Genomic DNA, 21,625 nt, shown 5'->3' on the forward strand with positions numbered 1-21,625 from the left:
AACTGCATTCATTTGATCTAATCATCCATTCTAGCTTTTCCACTTTTTAACTTCTAAGCTCACTAGGCTCAAATTCCAAAATAATCTATTTTATCAATATTTATCCAACATTCCATTATATGACATCGTGATTGATGGCACAGAATGAGTCTTCAATAAACACTTTGTCAATCAAAAAACAATTTCACTAACAAGTGAAAAAACATACAACTTGGGATAAATGACATAAGAATACCATTTTATCATTTAGCAATGGAAGCTTTTTGTGAAACCAGTTACTTTTAAATAGATCAAGAATTAAATGAAAATAGCTTCCGCCAAAAACCAAGTGGTTTTTATACTGGGGAGAGGGATCATTCTGATGTTTTATCCTACAAAGATAATGATTAAAAATTGGAATATAGTAAGTGAAAATCCCAGCACAAAGGCAATTCCAAAACTATAATTACATATCTACTAAAGTCCATTTCTTCCTGACAGTCGTCTTAATACTAGAGAAAGGTCATGTAAGCATTTTACAACTAACAGAGCACACTTATTGGGCTGGTCTTCTGCTCCTTGAATGCATACCAGAGATACAAAAACAGGAAAGGGGCTATTGGATTCAAATTACTACCCAAAAAGAAAGAGTTCTGTTAGACCAAAAATTGCTACAGAAAATTAATACATTTACAAAGTATGATTTGCCCCAATAGATGTATTTTACCTAGCACTGTTAACACTAACTATAATGAGTCAGAATTTATCTACAAATAACTTTTGAAATGATTAGAATTTTTATTTTTTAAATAATTTTTAATTACTTTTATTTTGTATAATCCAATCATTATATCCTTCCCTGTCTGCCCTCCTACAGTTCCTCAGCTCATTCTTCCTTACCCCTGTCTCCAAGAGGGCATCCCCACCCTACCCCAACCCCATACCCCACCAGACCTCCCCACTCCCTGGGGCTTCAAGTCTCTCAAGGGTTAGGCATGTCTTCTCCTTCTGAGGTCAGACCAGGCAGTCCTCTGATGTATATGAGTGTGGGAGGTGTGGGGGGGCCCTTGGGGTGCTCATACCAACTCATGTATGCTGCCTGGTTGGTGGCTCAGTGTCTGAGAGATCTCAGGGGTCTGGGTTAGTTGAAACTGCTGGTCTTCTCTATGGGAGTCACCCATCTCCTCAGCTTCTTCCAGCCTTTCCCTAATTCAACCACAGGGGTCCCTGACTTCAGACAATTGACTGGGTGTTAAGTATCTGCATCTGTTTCAGTCAGCTGCTTGTTGGGCCTCACAGAGGTCAGCCATGCTAGGCTCCGGTCTGTAAGGACACCATAGCATCAGTAATAGTGTCACATCTTGAAGCCTCTCCTTGAAGTGGATCCCAAGTTGGCCAGTCACTGGACCGCCTTTCCCTCAGTCTCTTCTCCTTTTTAGTCCCTGCAGTTCTTTTAGACAGGAATAATTCTGGGTCAGAGTTTTTAACTGTGGAATGACAACCCCATCCCTTCACTTGATGCCCTGTCTTTCTACTGGAGGTGGACTCTACAAGTTCCCTCTCCCCACTTTTAGGCATTTTAATTAAGGTCTCTCCCTTTGAGTCCTGAGAGTCTCTTACCTCCCAGGTCTCTGATACTTTCTAGAGGGTCCCCCAACATCCCACCCTCTGAGATTGCATATTCTGCTGGTCCTCAGGTCTTTCCTCCTGTTTCCCATGATTAGAATTTTTCAATCAATAGTCATTTCATCATTGTGTCCCAGAATTAGAAATTCTTAGCATATATAAAAACACATTTGCCAACTTCAGTTAGATCAACATCAGGATTTATCAAAACTCTCCATCATCACCAAATTTTAAAAATATCTTTACTTTTAGGTACTATAAAATAATGCAAAAAAAAATCAAATGAAACATCATCAATTCTGCAAAGTTGGGGAGGGGTAAGCACTTATAGAGTTAAGCTTTAGATCCCAAATATTTACTCCGTTATTTAAGCCTGCCCCTCTGAAGAAATATCTGCACTCTTGGTTACCAACTGCAAGTAAAATAGAAACTTCACCAGCGTGACCCTAATCAGCTGAGTTCACTCATTTCTCACACAATGAACAGCTTTTGTCTCAGAAGAGCATATGGGTTCCCCTTTTTAAAAACTTGATTCTAGATGAAGCCAGTCCCAATAAGAAAAAATATTAGAAGGCTTCAAAAAATGGCATGTCATCTTTGTGCAGGGTCACACTAATCTTTTCTCTATATCTGTCCAATATTAGTATATGTGCTCCCTAAGTGAACATGAGAGGATTAATAATTTGAGGCTAGCCTGAGCTACAGTCAGTTCCAGGCTCACCAGGGCCATATATTAAGGCCTGTCTCCAACAAATAAAAGATAAATTCTTCAAGTAAAATTATTAATGATCGAATGCCAGCATTTAAATTTTCTTCTCCATGCATTTTAAAACAACTGAATCACCAAGTTTAGAACTAGACATAGGGTGATTTTTTTTTCTTAACATATTTTAAAATAACATCTTGAATTAAGCTGTACATTACTGGCATCCTATTCCTCTTAGGTAATTCTACTTGGCAGAATCCCTAAAAACTCCAGTTATGTACAACTTCCAAGCCATGTTAATAATAACGTTGAACTATATTCATCTAAAACAACAAAAGTGTCAGCTGATATAACAAGAATGAATTTAACTCAAAAAGGCTCTGTGTGCAGCAATACAAAAGGTAAAATCCTAGCAACAGAACCATGGGGCAGGCGCTAGGAGTCTTTAAGGAGTTTCATGTCAACGACAAAACCCACTTTTGCAAATGGCTTCATCTATCTATTTCTACAGTTCTGTAAGTAACATCACTTTTTTGTTTCACTGAAAGTGGGATTTCTCAGAAGTAACTTGGTATTTTCTTTCGTCTCTTCTACCACAAAGTGTATGAAAAAAAGAAATCAATCTAAACACTCTTGTAAATTAAGCCCTACCCGGCAGCTGGGCACGGACCAAGAATGCCTACAATGTTTAGTGTTTTCTGTTCATTTTTGTGCACGAGTAAAGAGGTGGTTCTTTACTTCATGAAATCAGAAAAATAAAAAACAGACAAAAGATAAGTAAAAAGGAGAGAAGAGAGGAGAATGAAAATGGGAGAAAGAGAAGGAAAGAGAGAAGGGGGAGGAAAGAGGAAGAACAAAGAAGAGAAGAGACAAGGAAAGAGGTAAAGGAGAGAAAGAAAAGTAGGGGAGGAGAGGGGAAAAGGAGAGGAAAGGGTGGTGAGAGGCAGAAGAAGATACCCATGGAGAGCACACCCTTTGCCTGTGTCCTCCAGCTAGGCCCCACCTCCAAAATAGTGCCACCACCTGAGCACCATGCCTCATAATAGTGGAATTTCTAGGGTCACTTTATGTATAGTGCTTTCCACTCAGTAAGAGCTGCCCTGAGCACAGGGCTCAGGCAACCATAGCTACAACCAAGTTCTTCAAAAGTTCAACACCTATAAGGAATTCATATTTACTTTGTAAACAAAAAAAAAAAAAAGGAAAAAGTTCTTTTCAATTTCTGTGTGCTCATGCATAAACTCTTAGAAGCTATCTATACTGCTAACCAGCAAATGAAAAATAAGCTCTATTAATCACAGTGCTAAGATGACAAGTCTAGCAGAAAATACTGACTTTATAGAGATGCAGCCCAGTGGTACTGCCACTTATCATTTATGAAACCTTAGCTCCGTCTGATTGTTCTTCCTCAGGGATATATGAAGAGAGGGAGAAAGGGAAGCAGGCAAGCAAGCAAACAGACAAATCTGAGTATGGAACTATAAACTTCAATAAAATCACCATGTTAAATTACCTTGCTACTTCACAAAAGAGACACTTTTAGCTTGTTTTATAAACATGGTTTTTCAGTAGGGTTATGTTTTAACATTTATTGGCATGTTCTTCCATAAACCAAAGGATATCTCTGTATATGTGTATGCTAATAAGACTAATATAGCAACACAAGTGCCTAATACAACAGACTATTTACTTACAATCTAAGTAAGAGACAATATGCTGAGACCAAAAATGATTATCCACACCTAACATGGCAGAAACTTAAGAATGGGTTCTGGATCAGCAGAAATTAGATTTAAATCTTCTCTGCCACATACTGACTGACTGTGGTATTAGATGCAGCTACCTAGAAAATGATCATACACTTTCAACACAATGTGTTTTTCTCATAATCCTATGTGTATTCTAAGAATTTATAAAACAGGGGTTGGAGATATGGTTCAAGGGTTAAAAGCACTAGATTCCTAGTACCTACATGGTGGCTCACAATCATCTGTTACTCCAGTCTTAGTGGGTCTGGACACTCTCTCCTGAACTTCAATGGCACCAGGATATGGTACCCAGTCATACATACATACAGGTAAAACACCTCCATGTATAGAATAAAATAATCACACTACTAATAGTCTTAATTTAAAAATATTTAAATGCTTTTATCTGAGAAGCAGTATGGGTTTACCAGGACACCAAAGAAATAGTTTATAGGGAAACCAATTAAGAATGCCATTCTCTGATAGGATTCCACAGAGAAAATATGTGTCTAGCCAAGAGACAAGCTAGAGACACTGTGTGAAGGAAGACTAGAAATTTGGGATGGTTACCAAAAAAAAAGAGCCTAATTTTTAAATTGAGTAATTAATGTTGTGGTACTGGAAATTAATCTCAGAGATCCTTAAACACGATAGGCAAATGCCCTCCAATAATCAATCCATATAAATACCCTTGGCTCAACACTGATTCTTAATGGTAGTTTGGAAATTTAAGCTAGTAAAAAGAAAAGTAAATTCAAATGATTCTGATCTATGTATCTTTTTCCCTTCCTCCTTTCTGATCCTCCCCCACCTTTCTCTGTACCACTGGCATTTAGATCTATGTTAAAACTACTTCTGAATAAACAAAAAATTTGTTTGAAACAAAAGATTTCCTGCTGCCTTCACAGGTAATTCAAATAGATTTTAGCTTGCTTTACAAACAAACATGGTTTTCAGTAAGGTTATGTAATTAAAAAAATAAATAAATAACAAAGGTATTCTCAGCCACTGTGGTTCACAGGTCTTTCATCCCAACCTCGGGAGATAGAGACAGAATAATCTCTGTGAGTTCCAGGTCAGCCAATGGTATGGAAAGAGACCAAGCCTAAACAGACAAACAGACAGACAGACAGAAAGATATCCTCCTTTTTCAGGTGTGTCATTTCTGTTTTTCTTTCACATTAGTTTTTTTTTTCCCTTCCATTCTCTCATTTTCCTTCTCTATATCACTATTTCATATCAAATTCTTCAAACTCGAATCTATGTTAATAAACTGTAAAGAATAATAACTGTAAGTCATTTCTTAAAATGTAACAATGGAATGTCCTCTGCTCTAAGAAATGGGCTTTCCTCCTTTCTGGAATGCCGTTTTTGTCCTAGTTGTAATTTCTATGTTGGGATGATGCTTTTTTCCTCTTCATAATTTAACTGTTTACATTTGGGTAAAAACTACAATACTTAAGAAAATAATTTAGTGTAAAAGCAAGCAAAACCCTTTCCTAGACATCAGTTGTTAAAATAGATCTACCACTCCTTTACATTCTTGAAAACAAATTAAAGAGTCATTTTTCAAACAGCATAAAGGCAATATGCCAGCTGTGGTTTCTCCTTGGTGCTAACACCACCAAGCAAGTTTTAGGGGTGAGACTTTGAAGAGCAGGCTAACTTGAAAACCATACATCTTAGAGTTACTCATCTGACTCATTTCATATTTTTCTATTACACTTTGTTAAGATTTTTTTTTGAAAACTCACATGGCTTTTTGTTACTACAAGAGTACTCAATTCACATCACGAAGGTCATTTCCTCCTTGTATGAAATATAGTGCCCCAATACTTGGTTCTGCATGCTGATGAGTTAAACAGCTACTGAACACCAAAACAAGAATTGGTATACAACTGAAATTGTCAATATGATTTTAAGGACTTGCAAATTTCTTTGAGACCAATAATTTTTAGTATAAATCAGAAATATTTTAAGGAACAGCCATCAGAATTAAGCATTTGCCTAAGGGAAGCACTTTTCTTGAGGAAGGGATCTAGCAAGCCAAATATGTGTTAGTAATAAACATTTACTCATGCGCTCAGTAACCTCTGAGGATCACAAACTATATTCAACTAAGTCATAATTTAAAATATCACATATATTATCAGTATCAGAACAAACAAGAACATTTCCATACAGGATCTATGATTTCTATATTAAAGAATTACAATGGATTTGACCTATGTAAACTATCAGTTTCTCAGAAGCCCAAGTTAAAACAAACAAATAAAAAAGCAAGAAAGATTCTAATGCATAGCTAAGCTGCAGTAAAACATTATTAGTGTGTGTTTCTCATTCCAAACTACTACAAATAAGAGAGGAGACGGAAGACAAGTCGACATAAGACCAACTGGTACCAGGAGACAACGAAGCTGTTTTCCTGCAAACAGTTATTTGATTGTTCATGCTATGCCTTCAGAAAGCTAAACAATCTTTCCTCTGAAATTTTAAGTTAAAATGTGAAGACATGACCAGGTATTCAACTGGAGAATTCAGCAGAAAGAAAATATAAACTCTCAAAGGATCTTACTCACATGTAGCAAAATAGTAAGGCTAAGAAATAATTAATTAAAAAATATCCAACCTGATTAGTTAATCATAACATTTTTATGCTGGACTTGTAAAATGCCTGAGGATAATATTATTGCTAGTTATTTCTGTTTTTTAGTTAAATCTGAATTTTTATGCATGTTGACATTTAGTCTGTTGCTACATATTGTAATGTGGACTCCTAAGACCTGGTTGCCCCAGAGATGAGAGAAGAGTCCACATGTAGACCCAAGTGACACTTTGTGACCTTGCCCCCAAGTTATTTCTGATTGGTAAATAAAGATTCCTACAGCCTATAGTTGAGCAGAACTGAGATAGACAAGACTTGGTGTTCCTGGCCTTGGTGTGAAGAAGACCACGAAAGGGAGAGAGAAGAAGACAGAGGAGGAGAAAAGACACCATGGATTAGAAATCCAGAAAGCATGGCCCTGACAGCTCACCAATTGAAGAGCAGCCCAGATGAAACGTAATAGATAATAACTCAGGGTTATCCATAGGAAAGTAAATTCTAATAGTATAGAGGGTAGATATCTGCCCAGCTCTAGTACTGATTAAGGCTTATTGTAAATAATAAAAGTTGTGTGTCTTTTATCGGGGAAATGAATGATCAAAGGCAGGGTAGAAGCCCCAGATTGGGATTAAAAATTTCTACAACATATGCCAGTAATTTTAGTTGTATATATATTTAAAATTAATGTGAAAAAACTAAATTCAGTAAATACTTAAATATTAAAATGTCTAACTTATTTGTAGGACATTATTACCAATCCGAAAATGTAACTTCTGAGACATCTGCTACAATACTTAAGGAAACTCAAGCTCTAGAGAAAATACTATCTAAACTTGTCTGCTGCTATGAAGCCAGAGAAAGGCCAGTAGTTACAACAGCTAGAGGTAAGCAAGAAATCTATTTAAAAGATGGATGGTAGCATCAGAGATTTATTTATGGCACTGGAGTTGTTCAACATCACTGGTGATAACTAGTAACTCTATGCATCTGGTCATGTGCAACATTCACACAACTCTAGTCAAAGTATGTACATGCATGTTCATAGTAGCACTAGTCACAAAAACCAGAAGGTAAAAAGAAAGTTGTCCCAATATTCACCAGTGACTGGGTATATACAGACTTATACGGAACATAATAGAACATTCAACTACAGAAGTAAAGCACTGATACATGCTACAACACAAATGAACACTGAACTCACTCAAAGGAAAGTCAAGACAGAAAAAAGGTCACAAGACTCCATGTTTATATAATATCCAAAATGGGCAAATCCAGAGAATGGAGATTGGTAGTTACCAGGGTGCTTTGAGGGGAAGGAAAAGAGAAACCCCTGAATGCACTTAAAGTTTTACTTTGCACTAACAAAAATGTTTGTAACTAGATAAGAGGACAGTTACCTTACACTGTGAATATACCAAATGCCACTGAACTGTTTAGTTTATTGCAGTTAATTTAGGAGAATAGGCAGGGGATTTCCCCAGGTTTGGGACTAGCCTGAACTAGACACTGAATTTCAGGTAAGCCATGACTGTATAGCCTAAACTGGTCTCAAATAATAATAATAATGACAATGATGATAATGATGTAGCAGGAGTTGATAAAGTCCTGGACTTACACCTACCTTATGACCTATAAATTCAATCTGAGCTAACTATTTCAACAGATATGCCCATGTTACTAGAGTGGCACCTCAAAACCACCTTGAAGTCCTACAGACCAAATCAGTCACATGCCAAAAGACTACCCTAGAAAACTGAGATGAATTCAGAGAGGATAATCCAAAGGATTTGTAAAGAGGTCCACGGTGACTCACTCTAGGAAGAAAAGCACTATGTACTCTTTTAAAATATCCACAGAATCTCAGCCATTAGATGCTAGGTTCCTTGGGGCTGAAGATCTTGTTTTGGATTAAGGTTACGTTCTAAAGCAAGCAATCTTATTACTAAACATCTTATATACATCATATATTGTGCTTTAACTAGAAAAGCAAAAATCTGTCAATTTCTCCATTTTAAAATTATGCATAATTAATACCTAATGATAACGTGACAATTTTACTCATTATTTCCTTTGTAAAGCCCCCAGAAAACGCCCTCTAAACTATGCTATATCAATATAAGACATGCGTTTAAAGGGCTAAGAAATAGATGACATCTTTCTAAGAAATGATGCTGGATGAACAGGAAGAATTAAATTTTATAATATGAAGTGCAAGAAAGACTATTTTTTTCATGACTATTAAGAGTAAAAGAAACATACACAAAGAATATATAAAATTTTATTGCATGAAATTTTAGATAGGTAAAATTAATCTACAGTGACTGAGAAAGCAGACCAGAGATTTTCTTGGGGGAAAATCAGAAGTGATTATTAACTACAAAGGAGTATGGGGCACTTTGGAAGTAAGTCAATCCTGTCATGACTGCAGTGGTTGTTACACATTTTTAAAATGCGTATGTGTGTGTTTATTCACATGTATGTGGGGTTGTGTTTCCTGGCATGCATGAACACATGTGTGATGCATGTGGAGGACAAAGGACAACCTGTGTCATCCTCAGGAATACTGTTTGCCTTCTTTGAGACAGGTCTCTCACTGGCTTAGAGATCACCATCCAGCCCAGGGATCCATCCACCCACCTGGCTGTCCTGGCACCCACCTGGCTGTCCTGTCACCCACTTGGCTGTCCTGGCACCCACCTGGCTGTCCTGGCACCCACTTGGCTGTCCTGGCACCCACCTGGCTGTCCTGGCACCCACTTGGCTGTCCTGGCACTAGGAATACAAACGCACCATAGTTCCAAACATTTTCAAGGCTGCTGAGGGTCAATCTCAATCCTCATGTTTGTGAGGCAAGCAAATTACAGACTGGGCCATTTCTGAAGCCCCATTGTATACTAATGTAAAATATACTGGGAAATTGTTTCAACTTAAGTAAAGTTAGGATGGAGATGTAGACACAAAACTGACTATAATAAAGGAAAAAGGTTTATACTCAGGAATTCTCAAAAAAAAAAAAGGTATATCACTTTCCACATTTGGTGGAAAAAAAGTGCCAGGATGGGTTAGAAGGTAAGACACAGAGAAGAAAAGTGGCCAGTCCCTTTAATGGCTTTCATGGGGGAGAATGGACTAAGTAAGGCAAGGCTGGCTAGCTTGAGTAACTTCAGCGGTCTCTAGAGTATGGCTGAAGATCCTAAGTTGTATCATCCTGGCTCTGGGGTAATTACAGCAGGATACAGGCAGGATAAAAGGAGGAGTTGGGGGTTAAGGTCAACTGGTTTGCATATTTGGAGGGGGAAGTTGTTATTGTTTAGTTTTTCACTTTACCACTGAAGTATAGCATCAGTCCCTCGGTGTATTTGTAAGATACAATGATTCCCAGAGACCTACTATAGTGCAAAAGTAAAGCAAGACCAAAATAAGGTAGCAGTCATAAAAATGAGAAGTCAAATTTCTATTCCATAAGGGAAAAGTATATAAATCCAAAGCATTTCCTGACCAATTTATCAGAAAAGAAGAAAATACTTAAAACCCCCAAGTCATTAGAGCCATTTAGCTGGTTTCTACGACTCTAGAGACAATGACTCCCCCTCCTTTTCTGAAAGAACTACTCTACAACCTAGAAACCACATTATATGCGTTCTTGTCAACATTCTTCACATATATCTCCTGATCACTGAATGGAGTTTCTTTACTACAATACACACAGGGGAGTGTGTATTGAAATAAACTAGCCAGAACATGACAAAAGACAGGACCAGAGGGAGAAAGGGATGAAGAAGAAAAGAAACTAAACAAGAGCTTAATACAAGGTTTCCTTCTGACTTAATTAAGGTCTACTGTAGGCTCTGTTGCCCTCTAAGGCAACTTCCTTCACAAAGGTGATAGGGATTGGACTGTTTCCAGAGGTGATGGAATAAAGAACTCACACTACCCTTCCTATCTTAGGTCTAGACACAAAACAAGTGAATGGTATTTATAGCCACAATCATACTGTGACAGAATCCCAGAGTTGGTAAATAACAGAAATGTATATGAAAATCCTGCAAGAAATAAACAATTGTCTTGGAACATCTAGCCAAAAGGATATGAACTTTTTCTACTTCACTAAAAAGGCCAGATAGATCACTTATTTACTAAAGGCCTTGTACCAATTTATACTCCCATAAGGAATATGCAAGTGTTCTCGTCACTCCACATTCTTGCTAATATCTGGTACTAGTCCAAAATTTTGGTCTTTGCCAGCTAATGTCAATGTATGCAGCACTCTTTCCCAAATTAAGTTGGCTGTAGTATTGGTAGACACATTTAATCTATCCAATGTTAAGAAAACATCCTTCTAAATTTGTTAAAAACTTTTTTCTTTTTACAACAAACAAAAGCTGAGTTTTATCAAATAAATCTTTTTCAAATAATCTTATAGTCTTTCTCCTTTAATAAATAACGGTAACATACAGCTCAAAATGAAAGAATGTTAGACTAATTAAATCCTTCTAACAAATAAGTTTTATTTCACTTTACAGAAAAAGAAAAAAAAAAGCATAGACATTTTACTGGGTAAACTATAAAGAAAAAGGCTTATTTAAGTTCACAGTTCAGGTAATAATAGGGTTCTTGTGGGCAGAGCCCCAAGGCAGTACAGGACAATGGACAGAATGTATCTCCTTTGATATTTTCTTTCTCTTCTTAAAAGTTTAATCATGTAGCCTCCAGACTGTTGATCTTATCTAATATTCTAATCACCTTAAGGCCATGCCTCTAAAACCATAGTTGGGTTAAATTCTATCCTTACAATATGCCAAAATACCGATAAAACTCCAGCAGGCATTTCAGAAGGGACAAGCCATGTTCCAACTATGTAGTGTGCATGTGCTTTCTCTGTCCACCCCTCCTCTCCTCTGTTCCCTTTCCCTCCCTCACCCCTTCTCTCCAGACACCTGTTAGGCCAACAGTTCTCAACCTGTGGGTCATGATTCTTTTGTTGGGAAAGGTAAAGTGACCCTTTCACGGGGGGGGGGGGGGGGGGGGGGGAGTGTAACCTAAGATCCTAAGATCATCAGAAAACATTATGATGGTCTTAAAACATTATGATTCATAACAGTGGCAAAAATAAAGTTACATAGTAGCAATGAAAATAATTTTATGGTTGGGATCACTACAACATGAGGAACTGTATTAAATAGTCACAGCATTAGCCAGGTTGAAAAACACTGTCTTAGGCACTGGGAAGATTATATAATTTCTGAAATGTTTCTTTTTTCTTAATTTAATTTTATTTATTTATTTTTTAATTAGGTATTTTCCTCATTTACATTTCCAATGCTATCCCAAAAGTCCCCCATACCCACCCCCCCTCTGAAATGTTTCTGATGAGCTCCTTCATCTATAACATGAGGAGCTATTATTTAGTTTGTTTAGTTGTCTTGAGAAGTAAAGGAGTACAATTCTCTACAATCCTTAAAATTCTGCCTGGCACATATATACTACCTGATATGACAAATATTAACAACAGAGGCTGGAAAGATGGCTCGGCAGTTCAGAGCACAACTGTTCTGCAAGAGACCTGAATTTGAATCCCAGAACCCACATTAAGCAGCTCACGACCACCTGTAATTGGAGCTCCAGTTCCCATATTCCTTGGCACCTGCACTCTGGTACACATACCCCATACCCAATATACTTAATTTAGAAATTTAAATGTTAACAATATTCTCTTCCCTTTCAGATTTGTAAAGTTGTGATTATTTATACCTAAGCTTGATCTCTGGAGGAAGGGGACAGGTTCATCTATTTTAAACAAATAATTTTTAGTTTCTTTTTTTGTTCTTTTAATTCTCTCCTATGCAATCATTCCTAGTTCATTAATTTGACTTTTATAGCTTTACTAATTCTATTTTCTTTGGATTTGTTTTTCTAACATTAAGTAGAACACTCAACTCATGTATGTATATTACATCAAATAAATGGTTTTTAGTTTTTAAGAGTTTTGTTACTTGTTGGTTTTGAGCCTAAGCACTAACTATCATGCCCAGTTCTGAAGTAATTTGTAGTCTCCACTTTTTTGCTACTTGATCTTCAATAAGATATGTCAAAATCACCTATCATAATAATAAACATGTCATTTTTATCCATTTTGTTTTATGTGTGTGTGTGTGGGGGGGGGGTGTTTGTTTGTTTGTTTGTTTTTGGAGACAGGGTTTCTCTGTATAGCCCTGGCTGTCCTGGAACTCACTTTGTAGACCAGGCTGGCCTTGAACTCAGAAATCCGCCTGCCTCTGCCTCCTGAGTGCTGGGATCAAAGGCGTGTGCCACCACGCCCGGCTTGTTTTATGTGTTTTTATTTTATTTATTTTGGTTCTTTTTGTTTTTAGATGAACTTTCTCTATATACCTCTGGTAGTTCTAGAACTGAGAGAAATCATCTTGCCTCTGACTCCAGAGTACTGGAAGTGTTGTGATTAAGACATGGGCCTCCACACTAGGCTGTTTTGTGTAGTTCTAAAACATGCTGTAACTGACTAGCAAATAAAACTGTATTTACCATAAGTAATGTTTTTGTTTTTCTGCTTTATATGCTATAGCTAAATTTACTTTCTTTTGTGTGTGTGTTTAGATATCTTTTCTTAACCCATTGTTTCTAATCTTTCAGAACTTAATGTATCTTGAAAAAAAATTTAAGTATCTCACATTACTATTTATGGTAAAATAGCATACTGTTGTAGAAGCTTTAAATTACAACTCTGTTACAGGTTACGGCTTTCTTGTGGAGACAGGGGCTCCTGAGTGCTGAGATAATAGACATTACCATGTCCAATATAATCTTAAAAAAAAAAAGACTATGACTTTATCAAAATGTTCACAAACTGGGCTGGGGGTGTAGCAATGTTACAGTGGCTGCCTACTCTATATTGAAGTCAATCCCCAGCACAGCAAAATAAACAAGCTTAAATAAAATCCTCTCTTTGGATTTTCAGGTATGGTTTAGCAATGCAAGGACTCTACATTAGCAAACTAGGTAAAAAGAAAATGCATGGGTGGTGGGTGTCTACTGTCAAGTTTGTCTTCTTTATTCTGTGTTAGCCTCAGCCTTCACACAGAACAGATATGTCTTTGCTTTAGAAAATGTCAAACATCACATTCAAGGTCATTAAGGAGAGAAAGAAGCTTGTAAAAGCAGGTCCTTGGAAATTAAAAATTTGATAGCTGAATTTAAAACACTTGCATAATTCACTACAAATATTTATGAAATATTCTAGGAGTACAATGTAAAGGTGATCTGACAGAAATCAGGAAGAAGGCTGGGCAGTGGTGGTGCATGCCTTTAATCCCAGTCAGTACTGTAAGGCTGAGGCAGGTGGATCAAGGCCAACCTGTTCTACAGAGCTCCAGGACAGCTAATTACACAGAGAAATCTTGTCTCCAAAAGCTGAGAGAGAGAAGGGGTAGGGGAAGAAATTGGGGGGAACAAGACAAAACGAGAAACCCGATAGGGTTTCCATAAAGGAAGCTCCCCTTGAAAATCTTATGAACCAAATCCAAAAAAAAAACGATGAAATTGTGAAAATCATGTAAGAACATTCCCTAGAATGAGATGCCTCCAGACAGAAAAGATGAGTATCAGTATTAATCTGTAGAAATCTCCAAACAAAACTCAAATTAGATTATTCTGAATTATTAGAAAGAAAATTTATAAAAATCCTGTATCTTTTGTGATTTCTCAGCTACAATATTGGAAGCCATAAGACAAGAGTAATATCTTCGAATTTCTAAATTAAAATGATTTTTATTGAGATTTAGAGTTTTGTGCGTGTGATAGATATGTGGTTGGCCAGAGGTTGGCACTGGGAGTCTTCCTCAATAGAGTTCTACCTGATTTTTTGAGATACGGTTCTTCTGAACCGGAGGCTCACTGGTTCCACTATCCGGAGGGGCCTTCCTGTCTCCATCTCGCCAATGATGGTATTACAAGCAAATGGCACTGAGGCCAGGTTTTTACATGAGTCTTGAGTGTACATGAACTTAGGTCCTCATGATTAGGTGACAAGCACTTTACTGACTGAATCATCTCTCTGGCCCTCCCTTTACTCTAGAATCCTATAACCATCAGACTGCCAAGCAAACATAAAAGAATTAATTTTTAGGTTTGCAAAATCTTGTTTCTTAAACAAAAAACAATTTCTATTCTATTTCTGCATTCTTATAATTATGTAGTTGTGGCTTCTAAAACTACACATCTAAACTAAGGATAAACCCAAAATATAAAAACTAATAGCATATCCATGAGGCTTGTGTGAACAGGCTACATTTGATTTACCTCATTAACTTCACAAGGTGCATTTTCCTGATAAAAATGGAAACCTTTAAAAATTATATACAGATTATAAGGAAACTTGTAAAAAAAAAAAAAAAACACCACCACCAACAAAAAAAAAACAGGCCAACAACCTCAAAATCCAATCCTCCAAATACAGCATCAATTGTATAATCTGAGTTCATCATCTCATCTACAAATTTTGATTCAATGCTGTCACTCCAACCTCTACAATTAGAGAGGTAGGAGAAGCACATGACACAGCCAACCACATTTGGAATGGCTTGGGATAGAATGCTACTGTGTCAAAGGACACTCTGTATCAGGCAGTGTGCATACAAGGAAACAGGTCCCTGGAGCTGGGCCTCAAATTTGCAGGAATCCTCTTGCCTTTGCCTCTGCCTCTTGAATGATATGATTATAGGTATGGATCGCTATAACCTGTTCTTCTAAAGCTTTAAAGGAAAATATGAAGGCAAGGAGATGACTCAGTTGGGTAAGTGCCTGTTGACTCAGTTCAACCCCTACCACTCAAGTAAAAAGCTGGATGCTGCAGCATTCACTTGTAACCTCAGTGCTTTGGGAGAGGGGAGAGTTGGAGACATTCAGAGACAAAAGGATTGATTAGTATAGTAATACATGTTCCAGGCTAGCCTGTCTCAAAACAAACAAAATAAAGAAGCAAACTTGTATTAGTTCCTCTGCTTTGCTCTGATAAAATACCACAAGACATACACTTATAGAAGAGAGAGTTTGTGTTTACTGTTCCAGAGAGTAAAGAGGCCATCATGGCAGGTAAGCAAGTCAATAAGCAGCAGGTATAGCAGCAGCAGCAGCAGCAGCAGGAAGCTCAACTATCCCCTCTTTAACAACAAGCACAAAGCAGAGAGAGAACTGTTAGTGGGCACCCTCAGGGATGTACCTCCTCCAGCAGGCTTACCCTCTTAAACCTCCCAAACAGCACCAGCCCCTGGGGATCACACGTTCAAATGCCTGAGCCTATGGAGGACATTTCTCAGTCGAACCTTGAAAACTCCAAAATCAAATCACAAAAAGAGAAACATGGAAGAGGGAAGAGGAGTGGGGGGAGAGGGAGGGAGGAATCTGGGGAACTAGGGTTTGGGGATTTCTAACATTTGAGTCTCTATATTAACTTACTCCTCAGAACTACTCTAAGAAGGTGGTATGTGTAACAGATGCTTAGACTCTCCCAGTGTCGCCCACCCAATCTCAGCTACACTTGGTGTGGGACCTGATCATATTACTAGCTGCGGGTATACTACCACAATCAGGAAAACTCCACTAGCCTCAGCACTGCTTAAGGTCTAAGGCAACTGGGCCAATCATGGGTAATTTCACTGGTTATATTAACAGCACAGATTCTCTAAAACTTTTGCTAGAAAACTTGGACTACAGTCTGTCTGCTCCATGAAGTGATGTCAGAAAGAGCTAGTAGCACTGCATCTAAGACTTCATGATGATAAAAAGAATGAAGCCTGAGGACTTTGCAATTAAACACTTAGAACTCAATTTGAAAATCAAGCAGAACAAAGAAACCTTTAATCATTGCATGATATTTCCCAAAGCCATCTATACCAACAAATATCACTGGGATAAGACTCTAAATGCAGGTCAAATACATCACCTACAACTCAACTCCCCTCCCTTCTTTTTTTTTAAACTATAAAGTGCTGAGATTAATTTAGCTTGGAGAAAGTCAAGAAGGACATGCAGAAAGATCCATGAAAAGGGAGTTAGCAACAAAATTCCTGCTACAGACAATAGGGGTAAATGTTTCTAACTGTGCTAGATCATTTTATGTCAACTTAACACAAGCTAAAGTCATCTGAGAGAAGGAGCATCAATTAAGAAAATGCCTCCATAAGATCAGGCTGTAGGCAAGCCTGTAGAGCCTTTTTTTAGTGATTGATGGGGGAAAACCCAGCCCACTGTGAGTGATGCCATCCCCAGACTGGTGGTCCTGGGTTCTATAAGAAAGTAGGCTGAGCAAGCCCTGAGGAGTGAGCCAGCAAGCAGTACTCCTCAGTGGCTCCTGCCTCCAGGTTCCTGCTATGCCTGAGTTCCTGTCCTGTTTTCCTTTGATGATGAACTGTCATGTGGAAGCATGCACTGAATAAACCCTTTCCTCCCCACGTAGCTTTGGTCATGGTGTTTCATTACAGTAACAGCAATCCTAACTAAGACACTAAACTAACTTAGGAAAAAAAACAAAAACACAGAAAACTCTCTTTTGAATAATTATTTCTTATAAACACTTAAAATAACCTTCTTCACCGAGTTAGTTTTTTAAGACAAAAATAGTTAAAGCAACCCTTTTTACATGAATACAGTTACTGGATTTACATGCAATTTTTTACTTCCATTTTAAAGTACCTAGTGGAAGGCACTTCTAAACAGTGCCTTCATTTTCAAATTCTTTAGATGACCTAAATAAATTACCAATTCTATAATGACTCTGGGCATGAAGGCATAGGTCTGTAATCCCTCCCTCTGGATGAAGGCAGGAAGACTGAGTTTGAAGTCAAACTAAGCTACACAGTCAGTTCAATTGAGGCCAGCTTGAACAAAATGGTAACGCCTCCTCTCAAAAGAAAAAAAAAAAAATCGTTCTACAAGTGTCTGAAAAATATCCTAAGCTCATCTCCAGTTCAAGAAACAGATGAAGCAAGCTCACAGGACAGAAAGGCAGCAGTTCCTGGCCATCTTTTCTACTGGGGTAACCATGAAAGACAATATAGAACATATTTATGGCTTCTTTGTCAAATGTATCGCCTATAACAAAGTGCCTCTATGGCTAACCACTACTGGTCCTTGTACACTGATTGCTCTAGAAACTGCCTCTTGGAAATAGGCAAGAGTAATTTAACAGTTTAAGGAGCTGGAGAGATGGCTCAGAGGTTAAGAGCTCTAGCAGCTCTTCCAGAGGACTCAGGTTTGATTTCTATCACCTACACAACAGCTAACAACTATCTGTAACTCCAGTTCTGTGAAATTCATGTCCTTTTCAGAAGGCACTGCATGCATATGAAGGCAAAACACACATGCACATAAAATAAATATTTTCCCAAAAAATGACTTAACAATATAAGCTGACTAGCATGTGAACTTATGCTCACATGCACAAACACACATAAATTTTGGTCAGTTCAAACTGACTACTGCATACACACATACAATTTCAATCACTCCAAACTCTGGTCACATTAAAAAAAAAATGTTGGCCAACACCTTAGGCAAATGCAAATGAAAACAATGCAATATTACTATATACCCCATAATAGCTATAAATAAAGACTAAAAAAATTATTAGGGGCTAGTGAGATGGCTCAGAGGTTAAAGGTACTTGCCACACAAGCCTAATGGTCATTCCCAGAATGGTCCCAGTGATTCATTCCCAGAATTCACGGAAAGGTTGAATTCATTCACAGGGTTGCCCTCGGACCTTCACAAATACACTGTGGCTCATGTATGCCCCTCACACATCCTACACACACACACACACACACACACACACACATGCAGAAAGAGAGAGAGAGAAAGCAAGCAAGAAATAACATTTAATTTAAATGTCTAATTGGTTAAGATAGTTATGTTTCTTATCACAATAAAAATGTATTAACTTTTTAAAGGATAATCTAAAATACTGAAGAGATCTGTTATAAAAGTAACCTTAATATATTGCTACTGCAACTATAAAACTATAAAAACTATGAAGAAGTTTGGGAACGTTTTAAAAAGTTAAATAAAACTCTGCACATGAGCCAGCAGCTCTACTGCTCAGTATCTATACCCAGAAGAAACAAAAAATTATTTCTAATTAAAGATCTATACACAAATATTCACAGCAGAATTGCTCAAGTACCTTTTATCTAAGGAGTGAATAAACAAATTGTGAGCTAGACAGATGACCAAATGGTTAAAGTGCTTGCCCAGCAAGTGTGAGGACTGGGAGTTCAGATCCCCAGAAACCCAGAAATGCCAGGAGGGCATTCCCTGTCACGTGTCAGTCCAGGTCTATTAAGGCAAAGCAAGATGGTTTGCCAGAGCAAGCTGGGTAGCAAGATCAGAAACATAGGAAGCTCTGGGTTTGACTAAGAGACCCTGTCTCAATAAGTAAGATGGAAGGTCAATCCAAGTAACATCAAATTCAGCGAGCGCACACGCAAAAGTATAAATACAAATGAGAGAGAGAGAGAGAGAGAGAGAGAGAGAGAAAGAGAGAGGGGGGAGAAAGAGAGATTGAGAGAGAGCAAGCGAGAGAGCGCAAGAACAAAAACAAAAGGTATGCTATATCTGTACAATAAATCACCTACTTAAAAGATGAATGGAACTACTAAAAAGGCAACATCATAGATACATCTCAATAAACATTATTGTGGGTAAAAAGAAGCCAGACATGTGACTATGGAAGTTATAAAATCACATTTATATGAAATGTTCAAAAAGCCAAAATATAACAAAAGAAAGCAGACCAAATTGTTCTTGCATGAAAGGGGGTTAAGGACTATGGAAAAAGAGCGAGCACAAGCTGACAGAACGAATGGTTGTGAAGTATAAACTGTGCTCGTCTGACAGCCCTCATGGGACAGTAACCTTCCCCGTGTATTCATCTTTTATTGTATTTTAATTATAGATCAAGGAAGCTTTTTAAAAGCTGGATTAATTAGATCTCAAGTCACTAGGTATGTGATCCACAATTCTCATTTTCTCACATTACACTTGTACACATCTTGTTTTCAAAGCAAGTTTTCATGATGAACTGCAGGTATTGGGCTTCCATGCTGGAAAAAGGATTATAAAGTCATCTCTACATTGCTACTTGCTCTATCTCACAAGGTTACTGTGAAATGAGATAACTGATGGGAAAGTTCTTTGGCAGCAGTAAAGTATTACACAACCATATAGAACACTTACTCAAAAAGTAGATTTTGGTCACATTAACAAATTGAGACTCTTGTAATCTTGGTTACCCAAAGTCAGTCTCTGCACAGAAATAGAAACAGTTGTCTATTCAAATGTTATCTTTTAAATCTCTCTCCAGAGGCTGCTTCCCGGGTCTCTGGTTTTCCTAGGTGTCCCAGTGTATTTATCTGGTGTTATCTGCACTTTCGCTTTTCAAAGAAAAAACAACTGTCAGATGACTACGGCACAAGACATTTACTTCCCATTACGAAGAAAAGCCACTGCCATGAACATTCTTTTGTTAAGCTTGTTTCCAAAACGGTAACTGACCTTTTTCTCCCATTAAATATCAGTTAAATTACTTGCCATTTGATATTCAATCTCACACATTGTTTCCTGATGTGATCTGTATTATTGACAAGGTGGATAATTTGAAGAATATTAAAACCTCTAAGACTTATGTAGTGCAATCATCTGATACTTGGGCTTGCTGCAAAATTTGACACTGTTTCCCTTTTACTATTACTGTACAACTGAGTTCTCGGCCATACAGCCAAGTTTGTCTGATATGTGACATTTGGCCTAGTTACATGCGCAAGTTTCCATAGCGCATTATGGAAGACAAAACAATATCTTCTTCAAATACAATTCCACGGCTGAATTTAACCATTGAGCTAAGCGTCTATATATCTGACAATTCTAAAAAGTTACTGTACCAGCAACAGGTACTGCAATCAGAAAGAAACAAAGCCTGCAATCACACACACAAACACACACACACACAGCTACCGTTTTCCATTTGCAAGAAACTCCTTTTCAGTAACAGGTGTAAGAAGGGAAAGAAAAATCGACAATAAGTTCTACCGCGAGTCCTCCTCGAGTCTGGTCAGTAGTAACCCTAACCACTTCGGTTTCGCATTTCTCCTTCGATAACACTAAGGTCGCTCGGCACGAGAACTGCACAGCTCCAATTTTAGTTTCCAAGAAGCCTGACAGACCGGCAGCCTGCCCACTCGCTCCTCCAGCCTCCTCAGTGCTCCGCAGGTTGGCCGAACGCGCGACAGTCTGCACAAAGCCACCGGAGGGCTGCCGATCACAGGGAGACAGCAGCTCCCGGCCGGGCCCCGGAGGCCTGCGGTGAGGTCGCAGCCCCGGCAGCGTGTGGACCGCCAGCCTCCCGAGGCCGCCGTGCTGGGGCTGGGGACGCGGCGCGTGGCGCGGGCGGGGCATAAACAGCCTAGCGAAGAGGGCAGGGGACCGCATGCCCCGCCCGAGGCCGCGACCCCTCGGGGGCCCGCGACGCCTCACCTGAACGCGCAGTCCGGGTCGCGGGCATCTCGTCCCGGCGCGCCTAATCCGCTCCGCTTGCTGAAGAGCTTCTGGAACAGGGTGGGGGCCATGCTGGCCGCCGCAAGACCGGGGTCGCTCGGCTGGGAGCTCGCAGGAGGCCCCCCGCTCCTACCGCCACCCCGCCACCCCCATGGGCGCCTCAGTCATATGACAGAAATTAGTCACTTCAAACGGCCACGGCGCGCGGGGCGGAGCGCGAGATTGAGGTCGCGGCGATTGGCTGGCGACGAGCCGTATCACGTGGCAGCAAGCTGAGAGGGGGGCGGGGTGGGGGTGGGGAGGCGGGGCCGCCTGCCATTGGCTGGCCCACGGGTCAGTCACGCGGCCTCTCACGGGGCGGGGCGTGCGAGGGCGCGCGCAGCTGGGTGGCAGGAGAAA

General features: G+C 38.9%; 1 protein-coding gene and 1 non-coding gene across 4 annotated transcripts in view; both read right to left on the reverse strand.

Moving 5' to 3' along the window:
• Positions 1 to 21,393, reverse strand: part of Fnip1 (folliculin interacting protein 1) — an 80,320-nt gene extending 58,927 nt beyond the window's left edge. For 2 of the 3 annotated variants that reach the window (XM_021175416.3, XM_021175415.3), the window contains exon 1: positions 21,206 to 21,392. In XM_021175416.3, the coding sequence (XP_021031075.1) occupies positions 21,206 to 21,297 (92 nt within the window). In that variant the 5' untranslated portion in view covers positions 21,298 to 21,392. Of the gene's footprint in view, positions 1 to 21,205 lie in introns of all 3 variants that reach the window. The other variant, XM_029483214.2, reaches the window with a different exon arrangement.
• On the reverse strand, positions 2,166 to 2,273 carry LOC115032620 (U6 spliceosomal RNA). Its single transcript, XR_003838258.2, has one exon. It is a non-coding gene; the product is annotated as a U6 spliceosomal RNA (small nuclear RNA).
• Positions 21,394 to 21,625: the final 232 nt, after the last annotated feature.

This window comes from Mus caroli, unplaced genomic scaffold (genome assembly GCF_978045245.1).
Source record: "Mus caroli unplaced genomic scaffold, Mus_caroli_1 scaffold_13, whole genome shotgun sequence".
Taxonomy (NCBI): Eukaryota; Metazoa; Chordata; class Mammalia; order Rodentia; family Muridae; genus Mus; species Mus caroli.